Source organism: Myotis yumanensis, unplaced genomic scaffold (assembly GCF_028538775.1).
Source record: "Myotis yumanensis isolate MYYU_CA2020_CCGP unplaced genomic scaffold, mMyoYum1.0.hap1 SCAF_6, whole genome shotgun sequence".
Lineage (NCBI taxonomy): Eukaryota > Metazoa > Chordata > Mammalia > Chiroptera > Vespertilionidae > Myotis > Myotis yumanensis.
In genome coordinates this window covers 51,842,135-51,859,070 of record NW_027223757.1, presented here as the reverse complement: position 1 = coordinate 51,859,070, position 16,936 = coordinate 51,842,135, and the positions used below count along the sequence as shown (strand labels likewise).

The following is a 16,936-nucleotide window of genomic DNA, read 5'->3' as shown; positions in this document are numbered from 1 at the left end:
ATCTTTATTGTTGAAAGTATTACAGATGTTCCCCTTTCCCCCATTGATCCCTTCTAGCCCATACCCACTCCCCATCCCAGGCCTTCAATACACTATTGTCTGTGTCCATGGTTTATGCATATATGCATATATGCATATAAGTCAAACTTCACTTTCTGTGCAGCTTCTCCACTGATAAGAGGTAAGTACTGTGTTACTTGCTCTCAAAGAAGAAACTGAAGTTTATGAGAATCAAGGATCGTAGGTTTTAGCTCCCAAACTACAGCATAAGCCCAAAAAGTATGAAATCCACCTCACTGATAACCAATAGTTAGATATTTATGTCCTGTTAAGAGGCTCTGTTATATTCTTTTATGAAACAGTAAGAAAACAGTGGATGAAGAGAGAAAAAGGCCTTGAGACGCACGTGTGTGTGGTGCAGAGGCCCTGGCCTAGAGTCAGGTGAGCGGATCTGTTTTGTATCCTCATTACCTCATCTATTTGTTCATTAATTTTGTCTTGGCCTTGTCCATCATCATCAGCTTCTGCTTCTTCCTTCTTATCAGGCTGGTTTTTATCTCTGTTTGACTTCCCAGAATCCAAGTTGTCATCTTTAGCAACAAGTCCACAATCTTCCTAAATGTCACAGGCAGAAAACACAAAGAATCATCACTCTTGATCTAAGAAACTGCTGACACACAGGCTGGCTCTACCTAATGTATCTCTTAAGCATGTATAATTTCTGCCTGCTGGGCCTGTCCTCTGAGTATCCAGATGACAGGGCATCATCCATGACCTGGAGAGAAAAGTCTGGGTCTGCCCGACAGCAATAATAGCAGGTGTGTGAACAGCAGGCTGGGTCGGGCTGAGCTGCTGCAGTGTCACATCCAGCCTGGGAGTTCTTTTGTTGTTGTTTGTTAATTCCCACCCAAGGATATCTTTTCTATTGTTTTTTAGAGTGGAAGGGAGAGAGGGAGTATGTATGTGTGAGGCGGGGGGGAAGAGGGGGAGATACAGAGGGAGTAGAGAGGGGAGTTAGGGGAGAGAGAAACATCGATGTGAGAGAAACACATCAACTGGTTGCCTCCTGAATGTGCCCCAAACTGGGTAGGGATCAAACCTGCAACCCAGGTCCATGACCTTGACCAGAAATCAAACTGGAGATCCTTTGGTGTGCGGACCGACGCTCTATCCACTAATCACACTGGCCAGGACAAGTGTGGGAGTTCTAAGCAGGGAGCTGGAGAAGTTCCGTGGCCAATAGCAGAATAAGAGCATATATACTGAGTTTCCTTAACTTCCCTCCTTCATAACACATGGGTCAGCTCAGGTCAAACTACTCTTTTGGCTCTGAATCAATGAGTAAGATATATAGGAGAGAGAAAAGAAAAGAGAGAGAAGCAGCAAAACAAAGGAAAGGAAAAACAGTAAATGACAGGGAGTGGTGGCTGGGAAAACTATCTCCCTTCAACCTGGGGGCTATGGGATGGGGGAATTTTTGAATTACCTCATCCATTCCTGGTCCTGTTTCTTCAGTTTTGCTGTCTTCTTCTTCCTCATCTTCCTCCTCCTCGTCATCACCCCAAAGCCTCTCATCTAGTTTGTCAGCTTCTTCACCATTCAGATCGCCCATCTGTTTATCCAGGTCTCCGCCCTCACTATCTGATTTCGCATCCTCCTCTTCTGAAAGGGAAGGCACTGAGCTTAGTGAGGCAGACCTGGTCCTGTGTGTGTAGGAGAGCCATGAACCTACTACCTGGCAAGAGCCCAGACTGGGACTTACTCCCTGCTTCTACAGAGCACTCTACTGGCAGAAGCCTTTAGATCTGCTGCAGTAGTCCTACTGTGTTTCAGGAACTGTTTGAAGAAACAAGGAAGTCTTGAGTGTGTCATGTTAACACCATTAGAAGGATGGTAGGACAGCTGTCAGAATGTTTAGTTCTGGTGCTGGGGGGATTCATTAGGGGACTCAGCAACCACACTATTTTTTATTTCTTATCTGCAAAATGACAGAGTTGTTCTATAAGATTTCCAAAGTTCCTTCCCTATCCCCAATATACTATACATCTATGATTTTATCCAACACCTAAAATCATGTGCATAATCAGAATTTTCTTGCCACTATCGTTGCTTAAGGTCCACTGTGTCAAAGTTATAACCTTACTAGAGCCTGTGCACAGACTCATGCACCGGTGGGGTCCTTCAGTGTTGCCTGCGGGGACTGGGCCAAAACTGGCAGTCCAAAGCCGCCTGCCGCTCCTGCCCATCCCAGCCCCACTGCACTTGCTGCGGGCTCACGCCCAGTCAGTCCCAATCGGGAGAGGCTTGCTGTGGCTGCGCTCGCCAGCCAGTCGTGAGCCCTGTGAGCCCTGTGTCTGGTACCCATTGGTCAGCTGAGCGGTGCTCCCGCTGTGGGAACGCACTGACCCCCAGGAGGCAGCTCCTGCATTGAGTGTCTTCCCCCTGGTGGTAAGTGCGTGTCACAGCGACCAGTCATTCGGTCACTTAGGCTTTTATATACATAGATGCTGCTTAGACAGTGTACACACTTCTACTCTGAGATCACCTTGCATTTCTGCAAGATCTTTGCTTAGAAAAAGACACTATATCTCAAATTAAGCTTTGGACAGAAACTTAGGGCAATAGTTGAACTATGGAACAAACATATAACAGATGATGATGTGCTATAACAAATTATATTCTCAAGTAATTTTTAATGACAAGGGGAATGTTCATAATATGTTAAACTGTTTATGTCCTGTGGATACACACACACACACGCAGCTAATATGCTAAGTGTCCCTCTGCCCCTCAACTGGTGGGTATGCCGCACACTGACTACCAGGGGTCAGACGCTCAATGCAGGAGCTGCTGAGTTGCAGTGACTTGGCAGCAGTTCTTGGGTGACGCACCCCGAAACCAGAGAGGAGGCAGCCCAATTTCTAGTGGGGCCTTCAGCCGTGGGTTATGTTGTTTCTGGGGCACTGTCGGCTTCGAATTTGGTTTACTGCACACTTGCATTTGCGTTCCACACCCTGTATGACAGCAACTTAGCAGAGTGTCCTCTCGCACTCCAGGACCCCTCGGGGTATGTTGGAGATTCCTGCAGGCCAGGCCAAGGGACCCCCACCTGCCAAAGGGACCCCACTTACTCCGCAGACGCTGGGGAGGGACCGAGGGAGGTTGGCTCCAGGGCATGTCTGGCCTGTCCTGCCCAGTCCTGCCCCATCAGCCACCTTCTAATTAATTTCCTTTCAATGTGCATGAACCTGTGCACTGAGTCACTAGTGCGTGTGTGTGTATATAATAAATGGAAAGAAATAAACCAAAATTTATTAAGTGGTTTGGGTGGTCAGCCTAAGGAGTATGTATCTATTTCATTCCTGCATTTTTATTCCAAATTGTCTACAAGAAATATCTACTATTTTTGTATTTATGGTGGAAAAAGTTAGTTTTAAAAACTACCTGAACAATTTACTTTTGAGCTAAGAGCCCCACTAAGATCGCCTCCTTCCTCTTTTGGACTTCCCTGAAGGGCAGTACCCACTCACTGCATTTAGTAATGAGGCAGCAGGAGCATCAGCCAATGTCTCAGGTTCCTCAGAGAAGAATCTCCAAGACTGACTATGGACCTCCACCTGGGTGGAGATGGTGATGGCATGTGCACAAGTGCTAATGTCCTCATTTGCAGTTATGCAGAATAACCAACTTGGCCCAAAAGATTCTAATAGGACAACAGGCTCCTTATTGGAAACACATAACTTTCTGATTAAAATAATTATTTTTCAAAAGCAAGAATGCAGTGACAGATCGTCTCAAACCTTGTTCTTCAAGCTCCCCATCATGCATCTTCCCATCAAAGTCTTCTGACATCTCAATGGCATTATCCTCGCCCTTAATGTCTGATTTTGAGTCATGATCCTCTTTATCCTTTTCTTGACCCTTCTGAAATGTATCTTCTGCCTGTATCAAAAAGCATAAAGAAAAGACAAACAAATGTAAGTTAACTAATGTTTATTCAGTTCTAAATAGAATATAAATATGTATATAAATGATAAGGTTAAATGCTAAGGTTAATGGCATAAAGTTATCTCTGGGAAGAGAAAAAGAAGAACACAGATAACCACACAATAATTTCTCATGTGCTGTAACATTTCTATAGTTAATTTCCAGTTTTACTGCATTTGTGATTACAGAATAAATTTTGTTGTGGTTTTAAGTGAATTGTTTTTTTTTAAAAGAATCCAGACATATTTTAAAAGAATATGTATTCTCTGTAGGATTAAAAAATTCATCAATCTTATTGCCCATATCTATATACATAAAAGGCTAATATGCAAAGTGTCCCCACAGGAGTTCGACCAGGAGACTGGGAGTTCTATCGCTCGCTATGATGTGCACTGACCACCAGGGGGCAGCGTGGAACGAAAGGAGGCCCCAGCTAGCAGCCAGGGAAGGGAGGCCCTGGCCAGTATCCGGCAGCTCAGGAAGGAAGGCCCTGGCCAGCAGCCAGAAGGCCCTGATCAGCCCTGATCACCAGTCAGGCCTAGGGACCCTACCTGTGCACAAATTTCATGCACTGGGCCTCTAGTCTTTAATATTGTGTCACTTTTATCTCTCTCAGACAGTAACACACTGTGAATGCAACTTTGTTCACTTCTCCTTAAACTATATATTCCTATATACTCTATGTGGTATTTGGGGTGAAAGATTCATGATTGTTATCTCTTCCATTATGAATGAATTTTTAAAGTCCCGTTTTAAAATACAAAAGTAATAAAACCTTATTAAAAGAATTCTAAGCACAACGGAAAGAGTTAAGTTTCCCATGGGACCACCATCTTCCAAAACTTTCAAAGAAATTACCATCAATAACATTCTGGTGCATCTTTTTGTTCATGAATACATCATAAATATTAATATAAGTGTTATGTATTAAATACCTGCCTCCTGACATATTTTTAAATAAAAAGGGAATCATACTTTACAAACTGGAGATATGCTTTTTTTTTAACTTAAAAAAATTGTCTTTTAGATATATTTCCATGTTAATGCGTATGAATCTAGCTCATTCTGTTTAATGATTTACAGTATTGCTCTGTATATTATCTTTGATCCTTATTAGCATTTCTATAAAAAGTGGAATTCCTAAGTCAAAGAAGATAACACAATTTAAAATTTATTATATACTGCCAAATTGTTCTGGGTGTTCCCCCCCCCCACCCCCTTCGTGTTTTTTTTTTTTTTTTTTTGCATTGGGTTGTACTTTTCCTATTAGGCTTACTCTTTTTACTCTAAATTTTTCCTATTAGGAAATACTATATGTTAAGTTAAATTTGAGAAATAAAGAAAAGCCAAAAGCCAACCTTTTTATTCTCAAATGGACTACTACCAAAAATACTTTAGAAATTCAACAGCAACGATCTCCCCGTTTAACATTTTTAAATCACCTCTCTCTCAAATTATAGCCACAAGCAGTGACTGAGTTGCAAAGTTCCTTTCTGTGATCTTTATGCTTTTTATTTACACCCACTCACCATACCCGAGTATTCTTAGAGGTCCACAGATCTCAGTTTGAAAACCATTGACATTTATGTCAGTAATTTAACTATTGAAAAGCAAGGGGAAGGGGAGCGGTCTTCTGTAAACTCTACATTTTTCAGGCATGTGAAACGTACCTGTTCTTCATTTTCTATCTTGTCACTCACATCCTTCATGCCTTCACCTTCTCCAATTCCACCTCCCTCATAGTCATGAAACTCAGTTGCTCCCTCGCCTGCTGAATCTTCCATAAATTCTTTGGGTAGGCAAAATCCCTTGAACATGAAAGAGTGAACAGTTAGGCAATAAAGAAAGGGAGATTTTCAGTCCTACCACACACAAAAAAATTTTAACGAATGCTTAATTCTTCTCCTAGATTAGTATTTTAAATCTGAGGAAGTATAGTAGGCCTCTGAACTTTTCTTCCTTGGTGATAACAGTTACTATGCAGTTTCAAAGCTTGACATCAGATTTAATATATGAGGTTCTGACTTTGAAGAGGCCTCTAGTGTATGGTTAATTTGTCATTTTGCCAAGACAGAAATTTGAATGACGTATACTAGGGAAAGTATTTAGGAGCAAGTCAGAGAGTAGACCTCTCAGTGTCTAAATCCCAAAGGGGTTTTGTTTTTCTTCTTATTTTCTTCTGAAATTAGTAAGCCCAAGAAGAGAGGGAGAAGATATGTAACCCTGGAGGTACAGCAACTTGAAGCAGATGCTACAAGAGGGAAGTTTCATCTTTACTTGAAAAATGGAAATTTTGCGCTAGCTGGTGTGATTCAGTGGATAGAACATTGGCCTGTGAACCGAAGGGCCCCAGGTTCGATTCTAGCCAAGGGCACGTACCTCAGTTGCAGGGGGCTCGTGCAGGAAGCAACCAATAGATGTGTTTCTCTCACATCGATATTTCTCTCTGTCTTTCCCTCTCTTTTCCACTGTCTCTAAAAATCAATGGATAAATATCCTCAGGTGAAGATTAAAAAAAAAAAAAGAAATTTTGTGCAATGCTCCTTAAATAAAATTTTAATATGTTGAAAAATATGCCTTTCCCCAGCTCTTAAAGCAAACCTGTCCCTCTTGGTAAACATGCCACATCTGGCTGCCACCTGGCACCTGGAACAGTGTGGGGTCTAGAGTGAAGAACAAGGCCAGACACAGTAAAGTTTGGGGAGTGTTAACAACACTGTGTTTCATGTTGGAAAAGAACTGACAAGCAAATTCAACTACTTTAGTGTGTGGGACGAAATTGAATAGATAAAATTGAATAGTGGCTCTGAATGAGAAACTTAAGTTTAGAAAATACAATCTATCAAGATATTTGTCATTCTGAGGATGAAAATGTACTAAAAATAAGTTAAAAATAAGTTGCCAACTAATAAGGAAGATCCAAGACCAGTGATTATGACTTAGTTACAAAGAAACAGCTTTTTTGTGGATTAAGTGCTGTAATTACAATCTAGATTATTTTAGTGCCATGTCCAACCTATTTTCTTTAAAAAATTTTTTTTAAATAATTCTTTATTGTTGAAAGTATTACATATGTCCCCTTTTTCCCCCCTTTAGCCCCGTCTAATCCCCCACCCATATCCCAGGCCTTCAGCACCCTATTATCTGTGTCCATGGGTTATGCATAGATGCATACAAGGTCTTTGGTCCAATCTACTTCAAGTTCCCTCAGCACTACTCAGAAAGGATACGAATAAATACAATATGGACATAAAAAAAATAAAAAGGAAAGGCAAACTCACTTTCAGGAAAGTCACTGAAAACACATCTTTGTTAACTTACCTAACTTTCCCATTGAGCTACATTATTAAAAAAAAACAAATGATATTCAGATACAGGCAGAATAAGACCACACAGGAAACATTCAGATATCCTGCAGGGCACACCACTACAGTCGCTGCAGCTGGGACAGCCACTGGGCTCCCAACACCTTGCTTATATCAGAACCACTTCCTCCTCCACAACACACCCCAACACACACACAAGTCACAAGGCCAAAATCATTCTAGAACCTATCAGACCAGTACAATGTGCAAGTAGACAAAACACAGCTAACCCGAATCTCAGGGCACCCTCACCACACATTGTTCTGCTACCATCGTTTGCATGCAGAGTCACCACCAAGAAATGATGGATGTGTAAGACTGGCTCAGTGCTCATCAGATAGAGGGGGCAAATCGGAGACGCATCCATTTATTTATTACTCAACAAATACACATATTTATCCTCTAGAAACAAGGCATGGGCTTGCCTTCCATTCTTGGACCCTTTCCAGTACTCCAGATACTCAGAACTAGGAACTCTCAACTGTTTATAAGAAACCTAGACCCTACCTTCAGTTTGTAAATTCCTATCTCCCTCAAATGAATCTCATCTGTACTGTACTTAAATTTGGAGAAAATCTTGGAATACTAAAGAAATAAAAACAAAACAAAACTGTACACATTCAATTGAAATTATCACAAAAATGCTAAAGAGTATAGGCAGATCTCATTTTACAAATGAGGAAAGTGAGGTTCAGAGAGGTCACATGAGTAACTTGAGAAATGGATACCTCATGATCGGATTACCACACCATGCTGAGTCTGTTAGATTTGGCTGTCTCCTGCTGGGTGCAGGGGCCAAATGAATGAATGCGTGAATGAGTGATTTCCCAATTAAAGAAAAATGCTCCACCTAACGTTAAAAGCTCCATTACCATTTCATCATAATTACATAGAAATGATTTAAAGAAAACTTAGCCTTACAGATTCATCTATCCTAGAAATCTAGCTGGGAGTTAATTGAAGATGACTTCAAACATGAGAGAAGGCTGTGAAAAGCTGCAGCCATCAGACAGCCTCTGGAGTCGAGCGAGCTCATCAGTGAGGTGTCTGTAGGTTCCAAGACTACAGCTGAAATAGGCTTACTAAAAGGGTGCCAGACAAAGCCTTGCATAAATAATCCACAGGGAGAGCAAATGTGTGAAGGCCCAAAATAAAAGCCCATTAAACCAAACACTAATGGTACAGAATGTTCCAGCTGCCCACGGTGCTCCACATGGGTAGTCCTTACCTTCTGAGCAAGCTCCGTAAAGACCTGGGTAAGCACAGAGAGCAGCTTTGCAGTGCTACGATGAGTTGCCAAAGACAGGGTCAGGAAGAAGAGGACGAGGTCTGAGTACCTGGAGAGCATGGGCAGCAGGCGCACCAACCAGCAGCAGGACTGGCTGAAGAACTGGGAGCAAAGCAGATCAGAAGGCCTGGTCACACTGCTAAAGGGGTACTGGGTTTCCCTTGGGGTAATCAAAATGGTAATGAAAAGGTACTGGAACTATATAATAACATAGGTTGTAACAACACTGAATTTAAGGTACTAAATGTCACTAGTGGTAGGGGTTATGTATTTTTAACATGCACAAACGCCTGCTCACTGGGATTTCTTCCTTGTTCACACAACGTACACTTTAAATTCTCAGTCACTTAAATCTCATTTAGTTAACAAAGTTGTTTGTTTTTGTAAATGAAATGTTTATAAACAAATTCCATTGGGAATCAAAACTGGCACTGGAGGCAATAATACAGAGTGACATACAGTGTCCTACAAAGTAAGTTGCCTCTCAGGACTTAATGGATGTGACAGCTTCCTCTGCTAGCTTATTGGGAAAGGAATGGTATTTGCAGAGTGTGGCCACTAAACTTTAGTTAATGGCAGCAAACAGAACATCGAATACTCAGGAGAATGTGGTTAGGATATAAAATACCAAAATAATGAATATTCTGGATTGCTAGCATTTTTGTACCTAGGCATCTTACAACTGTAACTCTTAGCTAACAAGCCCTAAGCTTTTCAAAGTTTATCAATGGCGTTTACATCTATAAAGAAAGCAAATTCCTAGTGATTTTGCCAGAGGCCTGCTTTAGGACCACCCACATGGCGAGGTGAAACCCCCTCTGCCTTTGCTCAGCCAACTCCCGACAGCAAGAAGCTTATAAAGAACAGTTGATTACCATATGCTTTGCTGCTGTGCCGTCCTCACCACATGATTTCAGTCTCTCCAACAGCTCAGAGATAGCAGAAATTATTTTCTGCACATGCAAAGTGCTCACGTCAGCCCACAAGTCTTCCTCTAAGAGTTTTGTTAGATGTCCTGATTGTAGTCTCTCAAAGCCTGCTGAAAAGAATGACATGATGAATAACTGAAGATAAACCCTTTTCATCCCCATTCATCCAGTCATTTATTTAAAACATCTGTCCTTAAATATTCAGTCACAAAGATAAATCATCAAATTGAAAAATTAAATCAAATATGAAACTAACGTTTGCCTGATTTCAGACATACCATCCCCTTCCTGTGGCCTTATCTGGTCAGTGTTCTCATCTGTCTTTTTACTATTTCTTTCTGCTAAGTTCTGGATGGCATAAAGGATGGACCGGATGGCAGTTTCCATCTTCTCTGCAAAATCTTCCACAAACCCTTCATCCAATAGTTGGTTTCCTATTAAGTAAATGGTACAAACAAACAAACAAAAAATCCGATCACTTGTGTCAGGAAACCACTGGCAATGTTCACTTGTTATTTTAAAAAATGACCACCTGTAAGCACCTACTATGGATCAGCCACTGTGCCAAGCTATGCTGGATACAAAGATGAGACACAGTCCCTACCTAAATAAAGCTACAAGGTTATCGTCTTATATTAAAACAATTTTGCTAAAATAATGTAAAAAATATGAAAATAACAGTTTATGTGTATATACACTTAGTCAAATGCCACCCTCAGCTTTCTGGTGTAAGGGAGAACTGTCTGTAACAGCTGAGGGAGCCTGTGGTGTCTCCATACACGTGTGCTACAAAGAGAGTGACGGCAATCCAAAGACAAGGGACACGAACGAATGTAGGAAAATAAGAGCTGTGGGTCCAACCGCACCTGTCTGCCTTAGAACTCTGGACAGATATGTTTAGAATGAACAGTATGTGTCTTTAGTATAATCTAGACTTTGTCTATAAGACATCATTCCTATGCTGAGCTTTTCCTCCCTTACTGAATAACAGTCCTTACCTCCTTGGCTGCCTGACGTGAGAAGATGTGTCTTCCAGGTAGTAAAGTCATCTGTGGCTTTACCGATTTCTCCTCTGACATATTCCAGGCTCTCAACTAATGCCATTTGTTGGTCTGTTTGCTCAACCTCCATCCCTGGAAGAATGAACAAGGACTCTAGGCCTTGCAAATGAGCTGACACCTGGGACAGGCAACTCAGCCCAGAAGAGCAAACTTCAAAATCTTTCCTGCAACAACAGAAATGCCACAATGTTGAAAGGAATGGGGTATGCACCGCGCCTCCCTGCCCACACACACACACAGTCCTCCCTCCAACAACTAAAACTCGCTGTATGTGAAACTGCTACACATATGCCACAAAGCACTATGCCTGTCCACTGAAAAACGGAGGACTTAAGCCCTTGCATAATTTTACCTATCACTAAACTCTGAGCAAGTACCCAAGCACACAGAGGAAGAGCAGAGGCATAAGCACACTCACCAAGAATGAAAGAGAGTCTCACAAGACTGCTGCCTAATTCTGTCAACGTCAGCTTTCACTGTTTGAATGGTCTTTAGCATCTCAGTTAATCTCGAAGTTGACTGTTGCCAAAGCTGGTCCTGTTTCCGCATCCGGCAACCGGAGGGCAGCTGATTGCCAGGTACTGGGGATGGATAGCTCAGATCTGATGGGCTGAAGTCCAGCACTGCTCTGGAAAGCTGCCCCGTGGTGAGCTCTGGTCCTTCCGGGCAGAGGGTAGAAGACTGACCCTGTGCCCGGGCATCACCTTGGCTTGGAGCTGACGCTGCGTCGGGGCAGCACTGAAGGAACCAGGAGAGCTGCTCAAGCAGGATCTGGCTCTGCATGGCCAAGTGCTGCAGCCTCTCTGTCCACTGCTGCACACCGTCCTGGGGCGGGAAGGCCATGGGGTAGAGCAGTGGCCCTGTCAGCCTGCCCTGAATCTCCTGCACACAGCTGAGGAGGTTTCTGTGCAGAGAAAGCCATGGGAAAAACACAAGGCACCTTAAACTCTGTCACCATGTTGTTTTTTAACAGTAAATTCATTCTTTCTAAAGCAAGTATGGGCTTTTTCACATTAAAAAAAAGAGGGGGGGGGGGTGTGTGGAGGATCCCTCCAATAGGTAAGAAGTCTATTCAAATGCCTTCCAAAGCACCTAGACACATCCCTCAGTCTTTCACAAGCATCAACACTTACTGCTTATCACCTGACCCCTTACAGCCCTCTCACATGCAAGTCACACCACTTTTAAAAAAAAAAAAATCTAGTAAATGTAATACACTTTGCTCAATAAACCCTATGAGCGAGCAGCAAATACCTAAAATTGAAGTGATTAGTCTGGAAATACTGCCTCTCGACACTCAATAGATGATGACAGACTTCCCAACTGTCCTGACCTTTTAAATATCTATTTCCATTGAGGAGCGTCCATGTATGGCTGAGGACATTGAAACTGTGTGATCCAAAAAGCCCAACAAACTGAAGCAGACTCAGATCTGATTTGTGCTGAGACTGGGAGGTCCTATCCATGAACACAACCCTGTCTCTCAGCCGGCACAGACTGCCAGCCACTGATGCCCTTTCCAGACCCAGTGCAGTTCAGCCATGGTCATATTTACTGTCTGGCTCAGCTCTGAACTCATCTCCCAGGCCCCCTTCTCCTGAAAAGTATTGTCAGAACCAGGGGGCAGAGGCACATCACCAGAAGCCAGGAGAAACCCTACCTGTCTTTTCAGACCTCAGATTTCATTTCACAACTGAGGGCAGCACATGCAGCAACCCTGAGCTGACCCACAGAATTCTTGCTAATTCAGGCCACAAACCTAACGAGTCCGCTGTTACCTGAGGAGGATCCATTGCTCAGTCAGCGTGGTCAGGGAGCGCCGCTGTCGGATAAGCATCTTCATCAAATGTGCCGAGAACCCCTTACACCGCTCAATGCTGCCCACGCCCATTTCCTAGCAGGGGAGAAGGAAAGGCGCTTGAGGGTACTGCTGGCCAACCCCAGGGGAAGAGCAGTCGATAAGCTTTGGGTGTGCTGCATTCTAGAGGCGTGAGCCACATTGATCTTTCTAAGCACTGCTTCTCAAATTATGCTCCCACAGATCATTGACATTCCACGAATAGAAACTAGGTTTCACACAAAAATTGGGTTATTAGTGGTCTTTTTTCAGTTCATAAAGGAAAAAGATCTGAAGGTGGTATTCTGAATTTGAAGTTTATGTTTAATAATTTTTCTTATGCATTTGGCCCTGTTAGCAAATGTAACAAAATTTATTATAAGATGCTCTCTAATTAGGCACAAAATTACACTGATTTGTATTGTAAGTTTAATGATGTTCTGCCCTGGGATGACAGAGCTGGAGCTCCCTGGGCCCTGGCAATTCTGAGGGGCTACCACTCTAACCTTGACAGGAGCTGCTAGGGCTGCGCTAAGTCTGGCGTGTCGTGCGAGAGAGCGATAAAAATACTTCTGGCACCCATCCCACGAAGACGAGATTTCTGTAAGCAGCCTGAAAAAAAAAATTAAAATGTGATTTACTTAATTAAAATCACTTATCCCACCCCAAATCCTAACGATTCAGAGATTGATATATTTAGCCACAACCAAAAGCTGAGAGTCTGAATAGATTTATTTATATGAGGCATTCATGAGTCCTTTATGCAAAGGATGTATCATGTACTTAGCACTGAAAGTATAGTGGGGAGATAAATTATGATGACCATATGATTTCCTTAATGGAAACTTAGTAATTATCTTGGCAGTGGAGGCTAGGTCATAAATCCCAATGCCTACAAGGGCCAAGCAGATGTCACATGATTAAGGAGAGCCAAGCACAAAAATGATACATGGCAATGACAGCTGACCTCCACGTGGGAGAACAGGGATTGTTAGGGAGCACTGTGAACGGAGAGCATGTGTTCTGTCAAAGGGAGAGAGCCTACTTCTGACCACATGGGAAAGCTAGCCCACCTGGCCAAATTCTCTTAATAACCGAAAATCCAGAATGTTTATGGAAAATCTGTACTGTTTACAATGTTGTGTTGAACTACAATTTAAAGCACCAAGAAGGCTACTAAGCAAACTAAACACAAATGTATGCAATACCCAGTTCATGCAAATCAGCATTTATAACAACCTCACCATAGTTAACAGAGGCAGCTCTGTCTCAAAGATTCTAGGCTCTCAAATTCAAGAATATATTATAATTTATAAAAGGTTTATATTTGTGAAAAAGCCAAAACTGTGGCTATACTCTCACAGATGTTCACTTGTACATTCCAATGAAGTAGAGACCTCAGGAAAATCAAAGGACCAAAAGATAATTGAAGAGGCAAATACAAGAAAAGAGAAAGGAAAAAGAAGGGAGAAAATTAACACTTGCTGAATGCTCACCAGGAGCCAGATCCTGAGCCAGGCACTGGTCTAAATGCTATCTTTAGAGCAATGCTAGAAGAGAGGTATTGTTATCCCCTTTGGCAAATGAGGACATGGAGGCTTACATGACTGGCTCCATTTATAATTAAACAAACAAACCTAGAATCTGCCTCCTGAGTGCTGCTGACTATAGACAATGCGCTCCGGAGATCCAACGGGCGAAGATGAAGCATCTCTTGAGGGTTTTTGGAACGGGCCCAGGCAAGACCTTTGCGATACGACAAACCTAGGAAGTAAGTCGCATGTGTTTGAGTAAAGATGCTGACGAGAGAGTGGATGTGCCCTGCTCCGTTCCTGCCCCTCAATGCCATTGCTGCTCAAAGTCAAGTCCTCGGAACAGCATCAACCAAGCAGCCTACTGGAAAGCAGATGTCCAGGCCCTGTGCCACACCCACCAAAACAGATCTACTTGTGCACCTTAAGATTCCCCGAGTGACTCATACAAGTACTGAAGTTTGAGAAGCACTGCTCTCTAAGCGATGCTGGAAGGGTGGGTGCTGTACAACAAAAGGTGATGAAAATAAAAAACATAATTTCTGAGAAACCTCATTACAAAACTGAAAATATTTGGGAGTCACAGACAGTTCATCACACCATTTTTGTATGTGTGTGACTGGAACTCTTAGAATGGCATTTTAAAACCTTGCCAGCCACCTTCTATTTCCCACTGTCTCCACTGTTTCTAGAAAGTTCCTTCAAATCATCCATGCTGTTTTTCTCCCTAAAAGCTGGTGATTATACTCCATTGGGTTTCAAGTGAGAACCTTACCGGTTTTTGCAAGGTGCTTAAAGAGGTCTGCCAATGCTCGCTGCTTCTGCATTAGAATGTGCTTGGCTTCTGACCGCTGCTTCTCCTTCTCTGCAGAGGGCTCCACCTGTAAGCTCTGCAGCTCCCTCACAGAGGAAATTACTTCACCTGGGGGGAAACAGAAATATGGAAATCCCCAGGCTCATTAATGTGTTAAAAGTACCGAAGACCATGCCCTAGCTGGTTTGGCTCAATGGATAGAGCCTCGGTCTGCGGACTGAAGGGTCCCGGGTTTGATTCTGGCCAAGGGCACATGCCTGGGTTGCGGGCTCGATCCCCAGTGGGGGGGGGGGGGGTGCAGGAGGCAGCCAATCAAAGATTCTCTCTCATCATTGATGTTTCTATCTCTCTCTCCTTCTCCCTTCCTCTCTAAAATCAATAAAATATATTAAAAAAAAGAAAGAAAGAAAGAAGGACCAGCCTCACTGACACCGTACACCCTGGGGGAAGTGGTAAAGGGCTGCCAAGAGTCCCAACACCTACTAAATGCTGGAGTCCTCTCCCTAGCCGCTAGTGTTATACTACTGAGCAAATCTTGGTTCTCAAGTCCCTGAGCAAAAGTGCTCAGGGAGATGAAACTGCTACACCACTCTGAAGTGAAGAAAGCAAGAGGGCTGTGGGTGAATCTTCCTTTTTCTTTAACTTAAGAGACAACATTCTGAGAGGCAGAGACAGATTCCAAACTCTGGGAAATCCATCTCCGTGACCCTCTACTCAGGGCCACAAACAACAGGATCTGATATAGACAAGGCTGCTATAAAATGGCATAACACCACTAGTTTAGATGTGAGGACAAGAGGAAAATTGAAAGTTTGTGTCATTTCAGCTGGCTCCTATATCTGGGCTCAGCTGTTTTTTAGCCCACTTGTTTATTCAATTAACTACTCAACAGTATTCAAGATGTCAAAAAAGGACATAGGTGACAAATTCCCAGCCCTGCTGGGCCACTGGGAAAAACACGAGAGAGCAAACCCTACCCTTGCCCCTGGCTGCAGGCACCCACCGGTGAACTGATCGAGGCCATCCACTAGGTGAGGGAGGCGGCTTTCCTTCATGAGCGTCAGGCACATCTTCCTCATTCGTTTTGTGAGCTTCGGCAAGCGATACAGAAGCTCACCCTCCGAGGGGAAAGGGGCACCCAGACACTGTTCTGGAACTGTGGCCTACGAGACAGAACATGGTTTGGTCTTCCTGCCAAGAATACAAGGAATAGCACTAACCTGCTCAGGCACTAAATGTAAATGCTTCACCCTCCACACACACCCAGCTCAGCAAATATTAAACTCTCTTCTGAAGTCTCACAGGAATACATGTAGCATCACCGAAATTAAAATAGGCATGAACCGTGGCTATTTAGAAAATGAGATCACAGCAGCAAAGGACCCCACCTCACCTCTGGCAACAACAGTGCCAGCCATAAGAGACTCTGGTTCTCATCTCTGGATGCAGCAGGATGAATATGCATGCTGCCTTTGAAGTGCTGTGCTGCCCACCAAGGCTACACTGATCTGCCAAATCCTTCTTCTACTGCCATCTCTCCCCGCCCACCACTTCCAGTTCAAATATCAAGAACCCAGATAGTAGATGAAGGAAAAAGCTTTCATCCACAGGGGCATATTTTCATTATTTTTCCCCCTAAGAATCCCTGAAATCCCCGTGTTGTCATTAATAAATAGCATGTCAAAGTTTTAGATCAGCATGACAGAAGCAGTGAGCTGACAAATACAATTAAAAGAAAATACACCTGGCAACCATCTTATCTGTAGAGCCATATCATGGCTATATGCTCCATTTCTATTATGCTTTCTGTACTATTAAAATATTAAAAATAGATTGAAGAACTCCGTTGCTCCCTCTATGGATCCAGGTTGGGAAGTACAGGAAGAAGGCAAAAGTGATTACTCTCTTGAGGCATGCTCCCCTCCCCAAATCCTGGATCTCCCTACAACCAAGGATAGAAAGCAGGAACACCCATCCTGTAATAGACCTATTCACTCAAAGTCTCTATGACTATTACATTTTCAGGAATTTTGCAAGCCACCACTTAACTCTTGGTGCTTGAAATTGGCCACGGTGAGAGTATTTACACCATGGTCATCAGCAACCACCATAAACTAGCACAT

General features: G+C 43.0%; 1 protein-coding gene and 1 long non-coding RNA gene across 2 annotated transcripts in view; one reads left to right on the top strand and one right to left on the bottom strand.

Moving 5' to 3' along the window:
- LOC139012330 (uncharacterized) overlaps positions 1–4,894 on the top strand; it is a 30,515-nt gene extending 25,621 nt beyond the window's left edge. Inside the window, exons 8-9 of the long non-coding RNA XR_011471850.1 lie at positions 363–441; positions 4,333–4,894. This is a non-coding gene — a long non-coding RNA (uncharacterized lncRNA). The remainder of the gene's footprint in view (positions 1–362; positions 442–4,332) is intronic.
- The window catches only part of MDN1 (midasin AAA ATPase 1), a 155,209-nt gene that overhangs the window by 17,651 nt on the left and 120,622 nt on the right, over positions 1–16,936 (bottom strand). The window contains 14 exon segments of the mRNA XM_070418082.1: positions 472–615; positions 1,487–1,662; positions 3,801–3,942; positions 5,658–5,795; positions 8,581–8,742; positions 9,516–9,679; positions 9,848–10,003; positions 10,568–10,794; positions 11,049–11,534; positions 12,409–12,524; positions 12,974–13,079; positions 14,105–14,231; positions 14,775–14,921; positions 15,817–15,976. Coding sequence (XP_070274183.1) covers positions 472–615; positions 1,487–1,662; positions 3,801–3,942; positions 5,658–5,795; positions 8,581–8,742; positions 9,516–9,679; positions 9,848–10,003; positions 10,568–10,794; positions 11,049–11,534; positions 12,409–12,524; positions 12,974–13,079; positions 14,105–14,231; positions 14,775–14,921; positions 15,817–15,976 — 2,451 coding nt within the window.